This window comes from Etheostoma spectabile, chromosome 20 (genome assembly GCF_008692095.1).
Source record: "Etheostoma spectabile isolate EspeVRDwgs_2016 chromosome 20, UIUC_Espe_1.0, whole genome shotgun sequence".
NCBI classification, from domain to species: Eukaryota; Metazoa; Chordata; class Actinopteri; order Perciformes; family Percidae; genus Etheostoma; species Etheostoma spectabile.
In genome coordinates, this window is record NC_045752.1 from 16,338,541 (window position 1) to 16,357,561 (window position 19,021).

The following is a 19,021-nucleotide window of genomic DNA, read 5'->3' on the forward strand; positions in this document are numbered from 1 at the left end:
CACAAGCATCTTTTGCTCCCAGTGCTCATAAAAGGGGCAAACCCTTTTATCTAATTTCCCATAAATGTAGTGGCCTGTTTGTTGTGTATACATTATATAAAAGCAGTGATGGAAAGTTACAGTGCATGGTTACTTAAATAGAATCTGTGGTTTATTTGAGTAGCTACTAAACTTAAGTAGCCTATTTTGATGTATTTGTACTTTACCCAAGTATTTGTGATATACTGGTACTTTACATCTCTACTTCACTAAGGAAATATCTTTACTCCACTCACCTTTATCTGACAGCTACAGGTAATTTACAGATTAAGATTTTAAATGTATAATATACTAGGCATATGCATTTTGATGGCATATGCATTTTGATGAATTGCTATACAGTAAATTAAACCATTATATATTTATTTATATAATATATATATTATATATTAACTCTGACATTGGCCGTTTTTACTAAATCATGTATACTTTTCTGTTTTCATACTTTTATACGTACATTTTAATACTTGAGTGCTTTGAGGACAATACTTTTCCTTGTGTGAGAGTACTTTTACAGAGTTTTACTTTCACTTTTAAACAATAAAAAAAGAAGTAAATGATCTGAATACTCTTGTATAAGATGTAGACCATTGGATATTTCCTTCCCTTAGTAACTAATCTTTTAAAATACGGTATATTGTAAAGAGTCTCTATTGGTGTATCTATCCATATTGCAGCAGTTGTTGGTGCTGAGTGGTGCAGCAAAGCAACCCTCTGTTTAACGTGTGGTGATTGTGCCAGTGACACCTGGACCAATAGGAGTTAGTAATAAGTATTTTTTGTTTTTAATTATTTAAGGCTTGTCACCAAAAGTCGTTATTGGACATCAGCATATGTGAGTATTGCACACACACACACACACACACACACACACACACACACACACACACACACACACACACACACACACACAAAATCACAAAATCCTAACTAAATATTTTAGTTTCAAAAAAGTACTGGGGTTAACACAAGACTTTGTTAATATTTGATGTTTGTATTCTTTTAAGTATTTATTTGTATACATTTAGTTGTGACAGTCCCATAAGTAACTGCCTTAGTTTTATACAGTGTCTAAAAGTGGTTTAAAGAGTAAAGAAAACAAAGAAGTAGGTAGGAGTGATACCTCTCACGCTAGGCACACAATCTCTGTTCACTTGAACTTATTATGTGGGCAACATCGCCCTCAAGTGGAAAGAGACTGCAACAATAACAGAACATGGTCTGATCATACCTGTCTGCTGCTGTTAACCTTGAGTTTCTGGGCTGTATGTAAACCAGGAGCTTATCAACAGTTTAAATGGCACAGAGTCCAAATAAAGATACTAGACCATGGAGCAGAAATTACTAGGATGATTTTATTGTTAACAACTCGGCAGCAGCTCCCAAACCACACAACATTCCTACATTATAATTTACAGGGGCGTCGGACTGGGGGGAAAAAGGGGACTGAGTGACCAGGGCCCTCATGTGAGGGGGTCCCAAAAAGATGCTAGAATGAATAACTGTGGACCTGGGGAATGATTTTACAGGTGTCCGAATGATGCTCCATGCAACTATTTATTAATTGAGGTAGTGATCTGTAAATGCTTCACCAAAGACAATTACTGTTCTATTCTGTTGTGCTTCAGGCTGACATGATTTTAAGACCTATTTAAAGTCATACTTCTCTTCTATACTTACTCTTCTTTTGATAACTTTGTATAAAACCTTCCTTAATGCAAAAAACATGCCTGTTCAGTGAATAGAGAACTAAGAGCAGTATACCCGTCTGTATGCACCACAGTGGTGTGCTGTTAGGGATGTAAGGGATTTTGGCTGTTTATCCACTCCGGCAACCACTGTCCTCAAATTACAGCTGAAAGTCTGTACTTCCATAAATACAGTATCATATGACATGAAGTTCAAAGATTATTGGGTCAAAACTTAAAAAAACTTGGAGCTGGTGGCAGCTGGAAGCAACTCAGTGAAATGATGAATAAGAGAATGCAATCATATGGAGCTATACCATATAATAGGGGGTCATTTTAATTTGCCATTAAGCAGAGCTGGTTACTTTAGTTGATAAACTGGCGTCCTCTGGTAAATGGAGATCTTTAGCAAGTAAGAGATGAACAGAAGACCTCCCAGTGCCATAATTTTATCTTAATCATTGAGATTTTCATGCATACACTAGTACCCAATGTTCTGTCCCCAGGCACAAGTATGTCGACACAGAGATGATATAACAAGACAACGTGTGGCTGGTGTGGTTCTCATTATTCGACTAATGAGCTGTTTGCATGGCACTCTGATTTGTCAGCCAATGAAGCGAGCAGGGCCCTGTGCAGGGGGAAGCGCGGCCCAGGGTCAGCCAGGCGACGGCTTGCAACGAGGGGCCGGCGTGCAGCATTTAACACCGGGAAGAGCTCGTTAAAGTGTCATTTTTGGCCAATATGCTCGTCTGTGTCGAGGAGGCCAATCAGCCATGCTGTTCCCATCGCAGGAGATTTTCATCCATCACCGTCCGCTTTATGATGATATTAGCAGGTGTTTACGGATAGGCCATTCAGAAGAAGACAAACGGAGGTTCTAATATCACTCCACCGTCAGATTCACTCTGCCATTTTACAAACTGGTTTATTCCTAACACGGTAACAGGGGCTGCATGGGCCATCATGCACTAGGGAGACAGGAAAACACCATGGCCAAACATTAGCTCATCAACACTGACAGATAATCCCAGTCATGGTCTATATATGAGGCTCTGACCTTTCTGTCTCTGTGGTAATTTGATGTTCATACATAAGTGTGGAAACGTAAAAGTAGCAATGTAAAGCTCATCAGCCCACTTTAAATCGAAACAAACAAAAACAAATGGGATTGCTTTGAAACGTTTTAGACATGTGATTAGATTTTTATTTATTTAAACACATTCATTTTTCTTTTTAAATTGAATTTCTTGGCAACAATAGATGACATTATGACTGTTTCAAGATCATTTTTCCCCTTGGCCAAACTACTTTTTTTTTTTTTTTTTTTAAAGTTTGTTTTACTGCTGTTCTTATCAGCAAAGGTATCCACTCGTTTTCACAAGTGGTCTGGAGCTGCTCTTTAGTTTGGCAAACACCCGCTAAATCAAGCAGCAAGTGCAGAAAAATGAGCAGGGTGAATCTATGTGAAAATAAATAAATATAACTTAGCAGTGCTAAGATTATCAAGCAAGCACTGCCATGTCATACACAGTTCATAACCTACAAAATATTTGATTATTTCTTTCATGCCTTTTATGCTTAAATATGTTTATTTGTGTACCACCATTGAATAAACTCTTTCTAAAGCATTTATATGTAGTAACTAATGGTTTTAATATTGGTTAGTAAATATTACAAAGGCTTTATTAATCAGTTAGAATGTATTAATAAGAGGAACTATGGCCAGATCGTGAAAAATCCTTTTGGCAGGCCTTTAATCCCTATTTTGGAACAAGGCACTCATAAATGTGGTTAATCCATTTTTAGAGCGTCATGAGTTTCTTACTTTCTAATAAGTCATCAGGTTTGCAGTTGTGAATGTCATATATGAAATAGTTTTTTAATAATTATAAAGATGTATAATAATAAGGATTATAATAATATTTCAACAATCCATCCAATTTAAAGGGGTAGGTATTTTTTCCAACATTGCAACAGAAAAGTTGTTCTTAGAAATGATCTATAACACGTTTTAAAATGATTAATTGAACATATGTTTTTTAATGAATCTTTTGAAAAGGGTTCTTTCTTAGAAAGTGGAACCGTTTTAAGACAACGTTAAGACATTTTAAATGGCAAGAGTTGTCAGTGCTTTTTCAGCCAACCTGATCAAAATAATGTTATCGATCGATTTCAGCAGAAAGTTGCAGAATTCCTCGAGGGTATAAATGCTCTTTCACAGCCTTTATGTTGACCTGGCAAGAATAAACTGCTGAGTAGAAACAGTAGAATATAGAATATCACCACAACAAAAATACAGTGTTGAATGTTTGGTATTAACTGAACCTAATTTACAATTTTCTTTGCAAGTTCCAAGAACACTGCATCTTTTCTGTTAAACTCCCAGGCTGACGGGCGTTCTGTCCCCAGCATCCACAGCTATGTTTGCGTGTGTGAGTGTGTAATGGAATCTGTGCTGCTGACCAACTCTCTCCACTGGACCCTGCTGTAATTACACCACTCATCGTCTGGGCCGGGCACACTAGGGCCGCTGTTACCCACGTTTTGCATGTAAACTTATAGTCCTGCCAACGCTTGCTTTCATGATACCCACGACTTTCAAACTGGAAACTGTAAGCAAACACAGAGTCAGGTTTCTGCTGTGCAGGATATAAAACTAACAAAGCTTTCTCCTTCCACAGTCTGCTCTTTATTTGGGCTTCGCAGGAGATCAAATCAAAAAGACGAATGCTTGCACTGGCAATGTTGTCAGGGAAGAGAAAGGGCTACACTTTCTGCTCTACATTAAATATTTAGCTTGAAGAACAGCGTTTTTCTTTTAGAACCGAAAACATGACAAAAAACCCTCAACACATCAAATCCTCTTCTGCAGGGCCCGGTTGATTTCTACTGGGAGAGCCTATGCAACAGTTTATTGCTTAGACCAGACCTCATCTCTTGAAAAAAAGTTCCGTTTAGTAACTATATTTGTCATTCTGGCAGTGCCCCAGCCTCATTCCTTGTTTGGTCATTTTAACTTTCCATGTAACTTTCCTCATGTCTCCTCACGGTGAGGATAAATATTTCATGAAGAGCCGGAGGCTTTCCCTGGCACATGCTGTACCTCGCTGTACCCAGGAAGCCCAGGCAGCGGAAACCAAAACAGCAGAGGAAGTGGACAGACATCCCAGCACCAGACAGGAGCCTGTTTTTAAAATAATTTATTCCGCATCATCTTTTGCACTTCAGCTCTTCATCCACCCTTCCCCCTATTCCAACACTCTGTTTCTTCCACATCCACTTTTAATCCAACAAACCAATGCTCTGGCCCATGATTTCAAATTGTTTACTAATCAAGATGTTTATCAGATAATTATGATAGACATATAAACAGAAGAAAAAAAAAATACTCCCATTGTATAGCAACAGGAAAAAGTTTTAATTTTTTTGATTTTACCTAACATTTTAATAATCAATGTTTTACAGAGAGAACTTAAATGTGCTTTACATGGTGCAAATTGAATGTAAGTTTTTACATGAGTTAGGGAGTGGCACTGCCCCCCCAATATAATTAGGCTAGCGTGCTATCAATCTGACACTTGTGATTTCCATAGGATCAGAGTACTGTCACATGGCTGCTTGTTCCGCCTATTTTCCCAGACCTAGTCACATGACCAATTAATGTTTCCATGACAACTATCCAATATTCTGATAGCATGGAACCAGCAATGGAATTACTTTTTTTTTTAAAGTGGCAGACTGAGCCTATCGCAAATGTGTATTGTATTTGGATATACAACTTGTTTAAAATGAAAACAAGTAAAATTATTAATAAATGTGATGTATTATTTAGCAGAATCTAATCCAATATTTCCTGTTTCTAAGCAGATTTTATATGCTGTATGCCGCCCGCCCCCCCCCACCCCCGACTTATTATTGGTCCCCCCTACGCCACCCCACATATAGAATCCTGGAATCGGCCCTGGGCGGCAGCGGTGTAGCACAGCGCCTAGTTGGGCAGCGCTCTCCCCACAGGGAATCAATGGAACGGCCAGTGCAGAGCAGCTTTGCTGCCTATCACGTGCAGTCGGCTTTAGTTCAGTCAAATACTTAAACATCACTTGCAGTTCTAGTTCTTGCACCAACCATCTTCATGCAAATGTTGTGATGTGGTGCCAACATGTCCTGCTGTTCTCTAGAACTAAACAGAATCCTCTTTGTTAGCAAGGTACCCTCAGTCCTCTTTTTTTTTTTTTTCCTGGCTGTCTCGTGTTCTCTGTCCTTCAGGTGTGGCCTGGATGTGACAGACAGCTGCCAGCGGTGGCCTGGTTTCACACCTTGGCTGCCCCCGCCCCCCCCCCCAGACAGAAGGCTGGGAAACCACAGGCCACCAGGCTGGCGCCAGCCTGTACGGCTTAGAGCAGGGCAGCCGGCCCAATCAATACCTCTGCATTTCCTGTCCATTTGCTCAGGTCTCTTCATTAATAATTACTGCTTGGCGGAGCTTCAATGCGCTCGCTGGCTGGGCCAAGGGGAGAGACTGTGTGACCTTTCCCTGCCCCTGGGTTGACTTGGATCACATACACAGGCATGGGGACAGACATAATAAGGCAACATAGATGACATTAGTCCTGATTCATGCTATTGCTCACTCTGTGGAGACAATATCAAGCCAAACTCCATTAGAAAAAGACATTTTTGCAGCTGTGCTTATCAGCAGAGGTACATCCGTGGTAGAACATGACTTTGAGACATTTTTATAACGGGATTGGAGCTGTTCTTCAATTTGGCGGACACCCACTACCTCCAGCAGCTATGATTACAGCAGCAACAGAGGTGTGCAGTAATGAGCAGGGTGAACCTGGGTAATTCTAAAAAAGAAAAAAATTTGTTAGAACAAGTGCTGCTTGGTGCATCATTTGCTGTTCATGGCACATTTTCCAGATGACAATAACAATTCCTCTAAACATCTTAAATTACGTTCTGCCTGGTATGTGCCTTTGCTGATAAGCAAGGTGGAAATAAACGGCCAGGTTTTTAAAATGCAGCTAGGCGTGATATTTTCTCCACACAGCAGAGGAAGGGTATGTATTAAAGCCAACACAATGCATGACATGATGCTGAAGTAATGTGTCTTTATTCTTGTTTTAATTACGACCATTTATGGATATGGCCATTGCATTTCTGACGCACACTGTCATTCACAACAGTTTCTCCAGACATGAGCCAGCACCTGGCTCAAAAGAAGTTAATTTGTCAACTGTTCAGTGGTTCTCGTCCTGTTGCCTCTGCAGACAAAGACACTCTTGTGTGTGTGTGTGTGTGTGTGTGTTTGTGTGGGTGTGGGTGTGTGTTTTTCTGAGTCCAGGTCAAAATTTGGTGATGGCGGAGGCGATGTTCTCCAAGGCAGACCGAGCCTCGGAGGAGGGGAGAGCCTGGATGGCCTCCAGAGCCTTGTTGCCATGGTAACAGCATAAGTCCACCGCCGAGCTCACGCCTTTCTCCGACTTCACTGCTGCCAAGAGCTGTCAAGGGATGAAAACAAACGTTAGTTTGTCCCGTTTGTGTCACTCCTGTTACTGTCCAGCTGTCAACGCGACAAACCGTTAAGAGCCAGGGAAAGTTAGCTTACTGTTAAAGTAACTGGATTGTACAGGCACAGCATTTCTTTTAATGAAAGAAAACCCAATGCATAACATAATCGTGTATTTACATGCTGCCCCTGGCACCACACGAGGCAGCTTACAACAAATTTCAGACTCATCACTAAATTACTAAATTGTATTTAAAGAATTGGCAGGCCATCTTTGACGATAAGGAAAAAGCACCGTTTCTGTAGATTCTTCCCAGGCGTCTCACAGCTCTCATGTCTTTTCAGTCTAATTATGACACCAATAAATGTCAATAGGACAGACAGACAGACAGACAGACAGACAGACAGACAGACAGACAGACAGACAGACAGACAGACAGACAGACAAGCCCCAACCAACAGATTAAGTATTCAGACAGTGAATTTGGGCATATCTTTGTGCTTCTCTGCTGGCGTGTTGAGACATCTTCTTGCTGAGGGGGTTTTATATTATAAATTCTGGAGGTAGAAAACCCCGTAGGCCTTCCTTATTTAAAAAAACAAACAAACAAACAAAAAAAAAACTGCAGGTGTCGAACTTGGTATCACCCTGCTTTTAAATTCAGAAAAGATTTTTTTTTTTTTTATGTAGAAAGGATTTTGACCCTCATTTCACACCATTTTATTTGTTAACTTTATTTTGCTCAGCATTACCTCATTGTTCCCTCATCTCTTCGTATCCCCCATTCTCTCTCTGTTTACATACTAGGTAACCACAGAAGTTCCACAACCCTGCTCTTTCCACAAGCACTTTCACCTGATTCTTCTTTCTCTCCAGCTTTGTCAAATCAATCAATATTCAGGTGTAGCTTATCAGAACAAGTTACACATACATACATACATACACATACAGTACACACACACACACACACTATATATATATATTATATATATATATATATATATATATATATATATAATATATATATATATATATTATATATATATATATATATATAATATACACAACACACACACACACACAACACACGTAGTATATATATATATATATATATATAATATATATATATATTATATATACACACCACACACAACAACACTGATTTTATTCACCATACTGTATATATACACATATATACACACACACAACACAAACACACACACACACACACACACACACACACACACACACCAACACCACCACCACACACACACAACACCACACACACACAACACACACACCCCACACACACCACACACACACACACACACACACACACACACACACACACACACACACACACACACACACACACACACACACACACACACACAACACCACACAACACACCACAACATTTTTCAATACAACAGGATTGGCATCATCAAAGGCAATGGCAACATGTGTTGACTTCACTTCTTTCATGTAGTCAGACATTCTTATTCTTAGTATTAGTGAAAAATATGAATGTCTTCAAAGAATATTCACTTCAACCCAATCTAATTAAATTATCTGTTTGCTAAAAAGTCTTTTTTGGGCTGACCTTTTCTAATTGGGAATGAATGACTAAGAGACTGACAGCATAAAATGGGAGTTTCTGTAAACATTTGTTGTTATTTATCAGAGTTAATGGGGTGAAAGCACATGCTAAATCATGCAGACAATGTGTAGATAACAGAGATGTACACAAAGTTCCTCTAATTATGCATTCCAATCTATCTGCTGAATCAAAGCAAAGTTTAACTCTCGTGGGCCCAAGGTCTTACATTTTATTCTTCCCCAAATGTCATCTTTCCTTCTGTCCTGGTCTCAGCTTTCCTTCTTGTGTCCCCTCAATTCTCCTTTCCTTCAAAGTTCTTCCCATGTCCCCTTTTCGACAGGTCTGCTGAAGGAGATTCTCTCACAATGCCACTGTCTCAGAGCCTCAGTGTCTCCTCCACAAATAGGCCTTGGAAACTAATCCTTTCTGCTCTGGTTTCAGACGGGACTAGATAACCCCCACAACACCATCAGACCCCTCCTCTGCACCCCTATCGGCCCCCCTCTTCCCTTACACATTGACATTGGGAACTCACTCCTCAACTTTGATATACTGTAGGTTACAGTGAGAAGATGTGCTGTGTCTCTTTGATGGCTCTGACTGTTCGATGCCATGCCAATAAGTAACCAGGTGAATACATGAAGATACAACAATGAAATATGGACCCATCTTACTAAAAATGCAACACAAAGGCAACTAAAGTTGCTACACTGGGTGAGAGCGGTGAGAGCATAGCATTTGTTTAACATTGTGAAGTACAGAGTGCTTAGCTCACTGAAGAAGCAGATTATGTAAGGAAAAAAACAAACAAGTGGACTTACCTTTGAATAATCCAGATGGTTTCTCTTTGTTTTTACCTTACAGAGAAGAGAGAGTTTTTTATCATTACTGCCCAGGTTTCCAATGTTGCTTTTCATTTTTGATCAGACACTTTTTAAAAAGGTACAATTTGATGAAACTAAAGAACTTGAAGACAGAACATTTGGGGTAAACATCTAAACTGCTCTAAGTAGAAATCATAGAAGCCTGACTTCTGAACTTGTCAAGTCAAGAATTCCTGACAAATCGTTCATTTTAAATCCTGCTCTACAGTACGTCACAAAAAAAAAGGTACAATGTTTTAATAAATTAATTAAATAAGAATGGAGGAGTGCAAGTCAGATCAAAGAAATAATGACTTTTGGCTTGCCCAGTAGAGTGGGCGCCGCGTGAAGTCTGAATCCAACCCACATCCCTTTGCTGCGTGTCTTCCCCTTCCTTTTCCCCCTTTTCCTGTCTATACGCACTAGATTTTAAATCTAATACGGCCTAAGGCTTTATTTAATTTTACACATTTTTGTCTTAATTCAACTAAGGTAAATGGTAAACCGACTGCATTTATAAAGCACATTTTGATCTCCCTGCACAAACTGCACAAGCGTTTTACTCATTGCCTCCCACTCACCCACACATTCATACACAGATGGTGGCGGCGCTGCCATGGTGCTGGCCTTCGGGGATTAAACCGCCAACTTTGTGATTGTGACAACCTGCTCTACCTACTGAGCCACAGATGCAAACAAAAAACCTTCTCACAGGTTATCCCTAGCAAAATGCCTGCCAATCTGATGCAAAGTAGTCGTATTGTACTAATACTGGTTCTAGAGGAAAAGTCAAGGGATGACCAATGTAAGCAGGTTCCATCAAATAAATGTTGAGATATTTTAGTCTGGATCACTGTGGTGGACAGGCTGGCTGACTGACATTGCTATCCATGAAGCCTCCAGCATGGCAACATTCTGAGTAAATGATCCAAACCTAAGTCCTTAAAGGTCCCATGACATGGTGCTTTTTGGATGCTTTTACGTAGACTTTAGTAGTGGTCCCCTGTATCTGAAGTCTCTTTCTTAAAATTCAGCCTTGGTGCAGAATTACAGCCAATGGAGCCAGTCCCACAATGAGGTTTCCTTAGTATGTGCCATTTCTGGGTCTGTAGCTTTTGTGGAGCGGGGGGGGGGGGGGGGGGGGGGGGGGATGTGGCCTTGACCAACTGCCACTTTGCTTGTTTGAAAGCCATGATGTCTCTCTCTCATGAGTGGACAAAGCAGAGAATGGGGAGGTAACCTTGGTCCTTATGACCTCATAAGGGGCAAGATTCCAGATCGACCCATCTGAGCTTTGATTCTCTCAAAAGCAGAGCAGGATACCCAGGGCTCGGTTTACCTATCGCCATTTCTAGCCGCTGGGGGACCATAGGCAGGCTGGGGGAACACAAAATAATGTAAAAAAAACCCTCAAAGTGACATTTTCTTGCCATGGGACCTTTAGGAAAACCTGTTTGCCCATGACATTATGTGTTCAGCCAAGATACTTTTTCACTTTATGCATGAAACATGGCCACCGGTGACTGAAAGACTAATAAAAGAAACAAAAGAAAACACAAACCAAAAAGCTGCCGCAACGGTGTCACAGACCGGTCATACCTGCTGCAGCTGCTGACGCCATCTCTCCTGGCCAACGATCTGACGGTGGAAAACCACAGGGGCGGCGCTCAAACTGAACGACGGCTCCCCCACACTGCTCTTCACAAACGGCTGCAGGTCAGAGTTCAGCTACAGAAGATAGAGCACATTGGTCAATCAGGCTGAGATAAGTGTAACTTCCAGGCGTAGATTTAAACCAACCCAGTGGTGAGAACGTGAACAGGTGAGCGTGCACTCTGCCTACCTACGCTCTGAGTGACCATGTTAATGAGCAGCATGATGAACAGTCTAGTGGCAGGCACAGCTAGCCCGGTGATAATAGTTGTCCTTCAAAGACCTCCTTTCTTTCCTCCCATGCTGAGATTCCCTATAGGCGCTACAGGGAGCCACAGCAGGAGAGGATGTACTAACACAGCACTATGACTGACGTTTGGGCTCACACCAATAAGATTTCAGCCTCTGAATCTTGAAAAATGTTAGAACATCTGCAATACCTGGTGCACTAAAATTACATATATGTTTGTCTCTCATGGGAGAACAATAAGACATTTAAATCTAATGTTCTGGCCGGATTTAGCTAAAAACTTTGATAGAATATTGTGTTCTTCTAGTTCCCCATCAGTGATAGCAGGAAGCTGAGTGAAAAGAACATTTTCAGGGCCTTTAAACCAAGACTGATTATCTCAAAAAGTAGCCCACTAGTGTGGCAGTTGACCTTTATTGATTTGTCCTTTACAGACCAACATCACTATTATTTGCTGTGCGTGGGAGGCTCAGATTAGACCTACCTTGTGGCCCAGTGATAGGTGCTTGCCGTACTTGTAGGCCAATCTTTGGGACTCCTTGTCGTGTTTGGCGAGCTCCATCGCAGCTTGACAGCTCTTGGCCAGCAGTGCTCCATGGGACAGGAACGTATGCTCCTCCCACGCCGCCACATCGAGGCCATCAGTCAGACTATTCTCCTGCAGAGCAAATAGAGGCAGAGACTCAGCTTTCACTACCTCTACCGTACAACTTCAAAAGTTCCCACAGAGCACATCAGAACTCCTCAACCAAAACCTTGCTCTGTGATTTTATATTTTAGCATGTAACTGGATGTGCACAAGAGACTAACAGTGATTTAATACAGTGGTTTACACAAGTTCTTCAATTATTTATTGATTAAGTAATCTAAAATCTCCATTGTAAAATGTTAATCAATCCTAAACCATTTTCTAGAATAAACAGACAACAGAAGAGATCAGAACTGAAATTTTGTCTGACGTACACGGTGACATCACTCTGAACACTGCTAACTAGTAGTGAACTCCTGCAGAGCCTAAAAAGCAGAGTCAAATTAAAAGAAACTCCTGCTCACTGGTACCTGACAGCACTGTGGCCAGTGTCAGAAAGACACTCTTGACCAAAACCAACAATTCCTTTATTTGTCCCCACCCTGTCTGTGGAACCACATTAGTTCCTAATGAAAGATATCAATCTTTTTTTTTTTTTTTTTAAAGTCTCATAAATGTAAAGTTGTTAAAAAGGCTTGACAAGCTCCTTAAACAGCTGGCCACTGTATTTACTAGCAAACGTTACTCAAACTAAAGTAAATTGTTTATTTGTTGGGGACTACTTTCAGCGGCGGATTGATCCATATTTGGCGCTCTGTGAGTAGTTCAGGCAGAAGGATGGATTTGTATTATTGGACTGATATGTTTTAAATATTTTTTGGGCAACAATGGGGCACTTTAACCCTTGTGTTGTCTTCCTGACTGTGGAACTTGTTGTCCTTCCGGGTCCAAATGACAAATGAACTTTTTTTGACATTTTGACATCATTTTAATAGTTTCTGAACCGTTTGTCACTTTTTTCGAGGCTTTTTAAAAAACATGGTCAATAAACATAATTTAAATTGCATAATACCTATTTTATTTGTGTAAAAAAAAAAAAAAAGAAATTGTGGATTTTTTTGAATGATAGTTAAGATTCAATGAGAGTAATGATTAATTTTACCTGACAAGAATGTTATATGGCTTTCATACAACATACACCCACGCATTCATGTTATGTTGGGGCAATTTGGTTAAAAGAAACCCTTATCTCTGAGATAAAAAGGGGTCATATTTGACCCGTGCACTACACAAGGGTCAATAATAATAACAATAATAATAATAATAATAATAATAAATTGAATTTGCATAGCACTTTTCCAAAAAAAACAAAGATCTATACTTTTGTGGTTTGAATTTATCTTGTAACACGGTCTATTTGTGGGTAAAGTGTTTGAAATACAATTATGTATGAAATGTGCTATACAAATGAACTTGCATTGCCTTTATCTGTTGAGTCTCAATTCACTCATGTTGTATCATTGTATTGAAATGGATTCCAGGGTATTTTAAGACACACTTCTCAATTACAATGGTGTAGCCTCACGCCTTGTCCTTACACAAACACTTGGAATAGATGCTTTACCTCAATATTATTGTGATTCTCACTGTAGATTCCTTGAACCACGTCACCGATGGCACTCGAGATCAGTTCAACAACCTGTCACACAGTTGAATAGACAGATGTGACATTTGGCTTAAAATATTCATCTTTAAGCAAAATACAATACATTTACACACCATCCTCTGTTATGTGACAGGGCTGATCTGCAGTCAACATGTCCATCAACAGCCAAGTGTCCTTGGACTCGGGCACTGAACAGATAACCTACTCTCATTATAAATCACTCGGACTAACCGCATCAATTAAACTCCTAAAATGTAGATGTAAATGAGGTCGATCAAAACTGACGCGCCACTTAGTTCATCCGTGACATTTGTAATTAAAAACCACAATTTTCCCTGATTGAAGCGCTCTCATCTGAACAGCTGGTTTGGTGAAGAAAGAGGTGAGATGAGGGTTGGAAACCAGGCGAACTGCTGCTAACTCGGCTGCTCATTATCAGGCCATAGGGGAGCTCCTGTTGATTTCATAAAGCACATCCAGGCCCCTTCATTCATTACACTTTGTATTTATAGAGAGGTCCAGTCGATAGAGACAGATCAGGTGTCGGTCCAGTCTGAGGGCCTGAAATGGAGCTAAAAGGCAGATGGTGAGACCAAATAAGACTGTGTCCAGAGAGCACGGGGTAAACGAGGTTTTGGAGCAATGATCAGACTTTTGGAGCTTTGCTCTGCTTTTTCTCCACAAATTACATGACGATTGATTTCACTTTGTGTCTATGAGCATTGCAAATTTGCATGATTAGTCTGTTGATACTCTCTACAGTTTACGTTGGTGGTTTTCAACAGAAAAGGCCCAGAACGATTCAGGCAAAACTGTACACTGGAAAATGAGAAAGAGCCACCTATATACTATTTCCAGTACAAGTTAATCAATGTACTGTACAGGGAAAAGCATGCTGCTTTTGGGAAACTGACAGATTTCAACTTTCTACCCTAAAAAAAACTTAAAAAGGGGCAACAACTAAAAAAGAAAAAAGAAAAAAAAGGATTGCCTTGTTGTGGTCTAAGTATGTTTAAGACTGCAGTTGCCCATTTCCTCTTACAGGGGGCATGCATGACTACATTTAAGCTTGCAGAAACTCTACAGCCCCCTTATCAACCACCAGATTTGAGGCTGCATCAAATGATTATTCAAAGTCTGGATCTAATGAATGAGTACAAATCTGATCCTGATCTGTTTGTCCTTCATTCACAGTCACAGAACAGTGTGAACAGAGGTGTGGAGGCCACACCTGTGCAGTTCAGATGAATGAGGTTAAATTTAGAGCTCCTTCAGCTCATCCCAGACATCCTTGGTTCATCAGAAAAGTCTGGTGACGCTGGCTGCTCCGTCAGCCTCGCAGCGCCCTTTGGGTAACTGAATCCACTGGGGGAAAATATTGAGGAAACCCGAGCTTCACCCACAGACCTGGAAGGACAATGTGCCTACAGTATTACCAGATGTGGTGTCTCTGCCTGCCTTGGGAAGTGGGGGCCAGTGAGGGTCTTTTTTTGGAAAGTATCAGATAAGCTCTCCCCCTGCCTCCCCCTTACTCCATTCCCAAATCCAGCCGGATCGTGTTTTGCCGACAGGTCTGCGAGGAGGGAGAAACCGGAGCCCCACGGTGAGATTACTTTACAGTTAATACAAGTAGCGGCATAGGTTTCCTCTCAAGGCCACAGCACAGAGTCTCCATCGCCCTCACTGCCTTAAAAGAAAAAAAGGTGGTTTACTAGAAAAACTTTGAAAGCTGAAAGAAGTTCTCATCTGTCATCCTGTGTATTATAAAGATGAGAGACAATGACCACAAACGCTGCAAGAGAAGAGAGAATCTGTTCAGCAGTCAGTTTTTCATACCAGATAGTTATTAATATCAGACAATTAGCAGACGAGGAGTGCTGGCCTGTGAAAAAAAGATGTATACTGTTGAATAATTCTCTTCTGTGGCTTTGAGAGAAAAACCCTGATGTGGGGTTTGAAATGAGGTTTTAAAAAAAAAAGAGGATTTCCAGTTGCATTATGGGAAACGTAGGATCCGGTGTCTGTTGAATTTGACCCATATTACAGACTAGGGCCCAATCCCAATCTCCACCCTCAGGTCTAAACCCTGAACCCTCAAGGACGGATCTGACATCACCTGGTAAGTGATTGCTGCTAGGGATCAAAATGGTACAAACAGGAATGGGACAGCACTTTGCAGTGACATGTCAAGTTACCTTGACAACACCAAAACATTATGCACAATTGTGGATGTGGGACTTTTTACCTTCTTTACAGCCAAGGATGAGTCAAACGTCTTCCAGGCTCTTTACAGAGTGGAGGAATCAAAAAATCGATTGACTCATTTATTTTAAATAATGTTATTTAAGGTAATGTAGCGTTTCTGTGTAAATTTAAAAAGCCAGCTGAACACTCATTTGCTAATCCTTCTTGTTTACTTTTTTTGTTTTAAAGGTCCAATGACATGGTGCTTTTTAGATGCTTTTATATAGACCTTAGTGGTCCCCTAATACTGTATCTCAAGTCTCTTTCCCAAAATTCAGCCTTGGTGCAGAATTACAGCCACTAGAGCCAGTCCTACAATGAGCTTTCCTTAAAGCGCAACTCTCAACAAAAAGGGTCTTTTTGTGAATGTATCGGAGTCAAACTTTCATTTAAAAGCATAATTAGGACGGAAGCGCCACTCTTAAGATTTACCGTATTCTCGTTTGTGTCAAATGGCCTTTTGAATAGGAGTGATAGGTGCACTTCTCTGATCGAGTCAAAATCACTAATTCTAAACAATAAAAACACTGAAGCTTTGCTCAAAGTATCACCAGCGGCTCTACACGTGAACTTGAGCATTGAGAACATTGTTTGCGTACACAAACTCTTTGACTGGCAAGATGGCAGCGACCGGAAAAAACAACAGCAGCTAAAGTGAGTTGTTCAAAAACTCTCTTTTTTTAGTAAACTCTGTGTACACATACAATGTTCTCAATGCTAAAGTTCATGTGTAAAGCCCCTGGTGATACTTTGAGTTTGACTGACTTTCAATTTACCATCTATTAATAAATGGTTATTATGAAGTGTTCCCAAAAAATCCGTTATTCCCCTTTAACAAACAGCTTGATAACGTAGCTCTCAGCAGAGTGTAGTCCTACTTCCCATACTGGTTCCAGTATGTATGATCTCTCCAATGAATGTGCTAATAATGGAGAGTTATGCTTTATTCTATTTACCTTAGACGTCAGAGCACTGGAATGAATTTGCACCCGATTTGACTGTGTTCCAGTTCAAGGTCGATAAAACATGGGTGGAGGGGACTCTAGCCAGGTTAGACATTGTTGGCACTACCAGTTAATAACCACCCATTTTGTGGTATTTCGAGTGTACAATGAAGCAACATGTCCAAAAATAGAAGATGGTCCGTACTGTGTATACGACTGATTTAATAAGACAAAAATAACACTTATAGTTATATTTCACACAGATTCACTACTATTAATGCTCAGATCAGCCATGTTGGATTGTGATGTTGAGGTTATTGAGATTCCCCTGACTTTCTGAGTGGGAAACCCAACTTCACGGGGCATCACACCATTGGTCTCTTCAATTTCTGCAGATGGACATGAAGGTTGATGATGTGTGAACCTTTTTAAAGATTTTATTTCCAAGACTTTCATGTTTCTTGAGGTAACAATCACATCTACAGAATGTTTTCTTACATCCACAACAAAGCAGAAATGAACTGACTTATTTTGTTTCGGTTCGATTACAAATCATGTCAAAACACATCCCATTCCTGTAACTTTAACTCATGGTGATGGACTTTTAATACTAGTTTGCAGTGATCTAATTTCCCTCTGGTCATAAAGCAGCGAAGAACAGCTTTACAAAAACACAGCTGAATTTGAGCAACAGCGCATACTGTGGTTTGCCCTCAGTTCATTTTGTTTTGCTAACCTTTTCAAACATGAGTAACTGCTGGCTATCAGATGTCCATCTCCTTATTATCCTTAAAGTGCTTCATATTATGAAAATCCCTTTTTCTGGGATTTGGGGTGTTATTTTGTGTCTCTGGTGCTTCCACATACGTACAATAAAAAAACAAAAAAAACAAAAAAACATCCATGTTGTTTTCAGTGAGATGCGGTTTCTGAATGCATTCCACTTTTAGTGTCTGGGTGAGCTGTTCAAAATCTGCACGGCTTTCTACGTCACTAGCCAAAACAAGTTCTCAATGGCAAAACACTGCTACAACACATGAGTTCACCATAATCTACAAAAGAACTACTTCCATGTCCCTGTTCTGCAGGTATTCCACAAGTGAGCCCTCGTTTAGAAGACGTCTCCCAGCTAATCCTGCCTTGGACTGACTGAAGTTGGAGAAACAGCCGGCTAGCTGATATGAACCTTACCTAGCTACTGCGCATGTGCGACTTCCAACAAAGATGGCAAACAAGTGAGATTCTCACTCTGTAGCTAAAATAGAGACCTGAACACACAGAGTGAAAAGAGGATCTGCAGCAATGTGCAGTACAACACAAATGTAATGGTTTTTGGAAATTAAACCATGTAAACCTATTCCTGTACAACCTCAAAATACAATTTTCAACCTGAAGATTAGCATAATATGGGCACTTTAAAAATATGCCACCATGGCAACATTTCTTGCAGTTGTTTCAGATTACAGTCACACTCCTTATAAACAGCATTGCAGATTTGTTTAGAGAAAAACTTTCAAGCTTCATGTGGTAATTTGGTGCCACACAAGTTTGAGTGGCATTGCTCTCACCTTGACAATGATCCACACTAAACAGATGCTCCAAAACTTAAATTCAACCAATGTCAAATTGCTTGGTGAATGCTCAATTTATGTGATTAAATCATCATTATATCTTAGTGGGTTTTTCTTCCATCCTCCACGCAAACATCAATTCCATTACTGTAATTTGTAGCTGAGGCACAGTGACAATTACCTCTCATAGTACTGTTGCAGTGATTATACTCCTAATGAAAGCCAATTAGCACCGTAAAGGAAATGTCACCCCTTTAAAATTATCTTTTATTTATAAAGGAAATGTTGGTTCCTTTAGCTCCTGCTGTTTCCCATACAAGAAGCACCATTGATACCGCTTACATTACATTTTGGGAGGACGTCTCTTTGCTGCCATAGAGCAGACATAAACCCAGACTGTGTGTGCGCTGAATAAGAACGGAAGGGAAGGCGATAAGGGCTCGTCCGGCTGATGGCAC

General features: G+C 40.3%; 1 protein-coding gene across 3 annotated transcripts in view; it reads right to left on the reverse strand.

Annotated features, from left to right (window-relative positions):
• Window positions 1-6,743: 6,743 nt before the first annotated feature.
• pdss2 (prenyl (decaprenyl) diphosphate synthase, subunit 2) overlaps window positions 6,744-19,021 on the reverse strand; it is a 30,999-nt gene continuing 18,721 nt past the window's right edge. For all 3 annotated transcript variants that reach the window (XM_032501266.1, XM_032501265.1, XM_032501264.1), the window contains 5 exons: window positions 13,763-13,837; window positions 12,094-12,267; window positions 11,306-11,434; window positions 9,665-9,700; window positions 6,744-7,234 (listed from right to left, as the gene is read on the reverse strand). In XM_032501266.1, coding sequence (XP_032357157.1) covers window positions 7,079-7,234; window positions 9,665-9,700; window positions 11,306-11,434; window positions 12,094-12,267; window positions 13,763-13,837 — 570 coding nt within the window. In that variant the 3' untranslated portion in view covers window positions 6,744-7,078. The remainder of the gene's footprint in view (window positions 7,235-9,664; window positions 9,701-11,305; window positions 11,435-12,093; window positions 12,268-13,762; window positions 13,838-19,021) is intronic.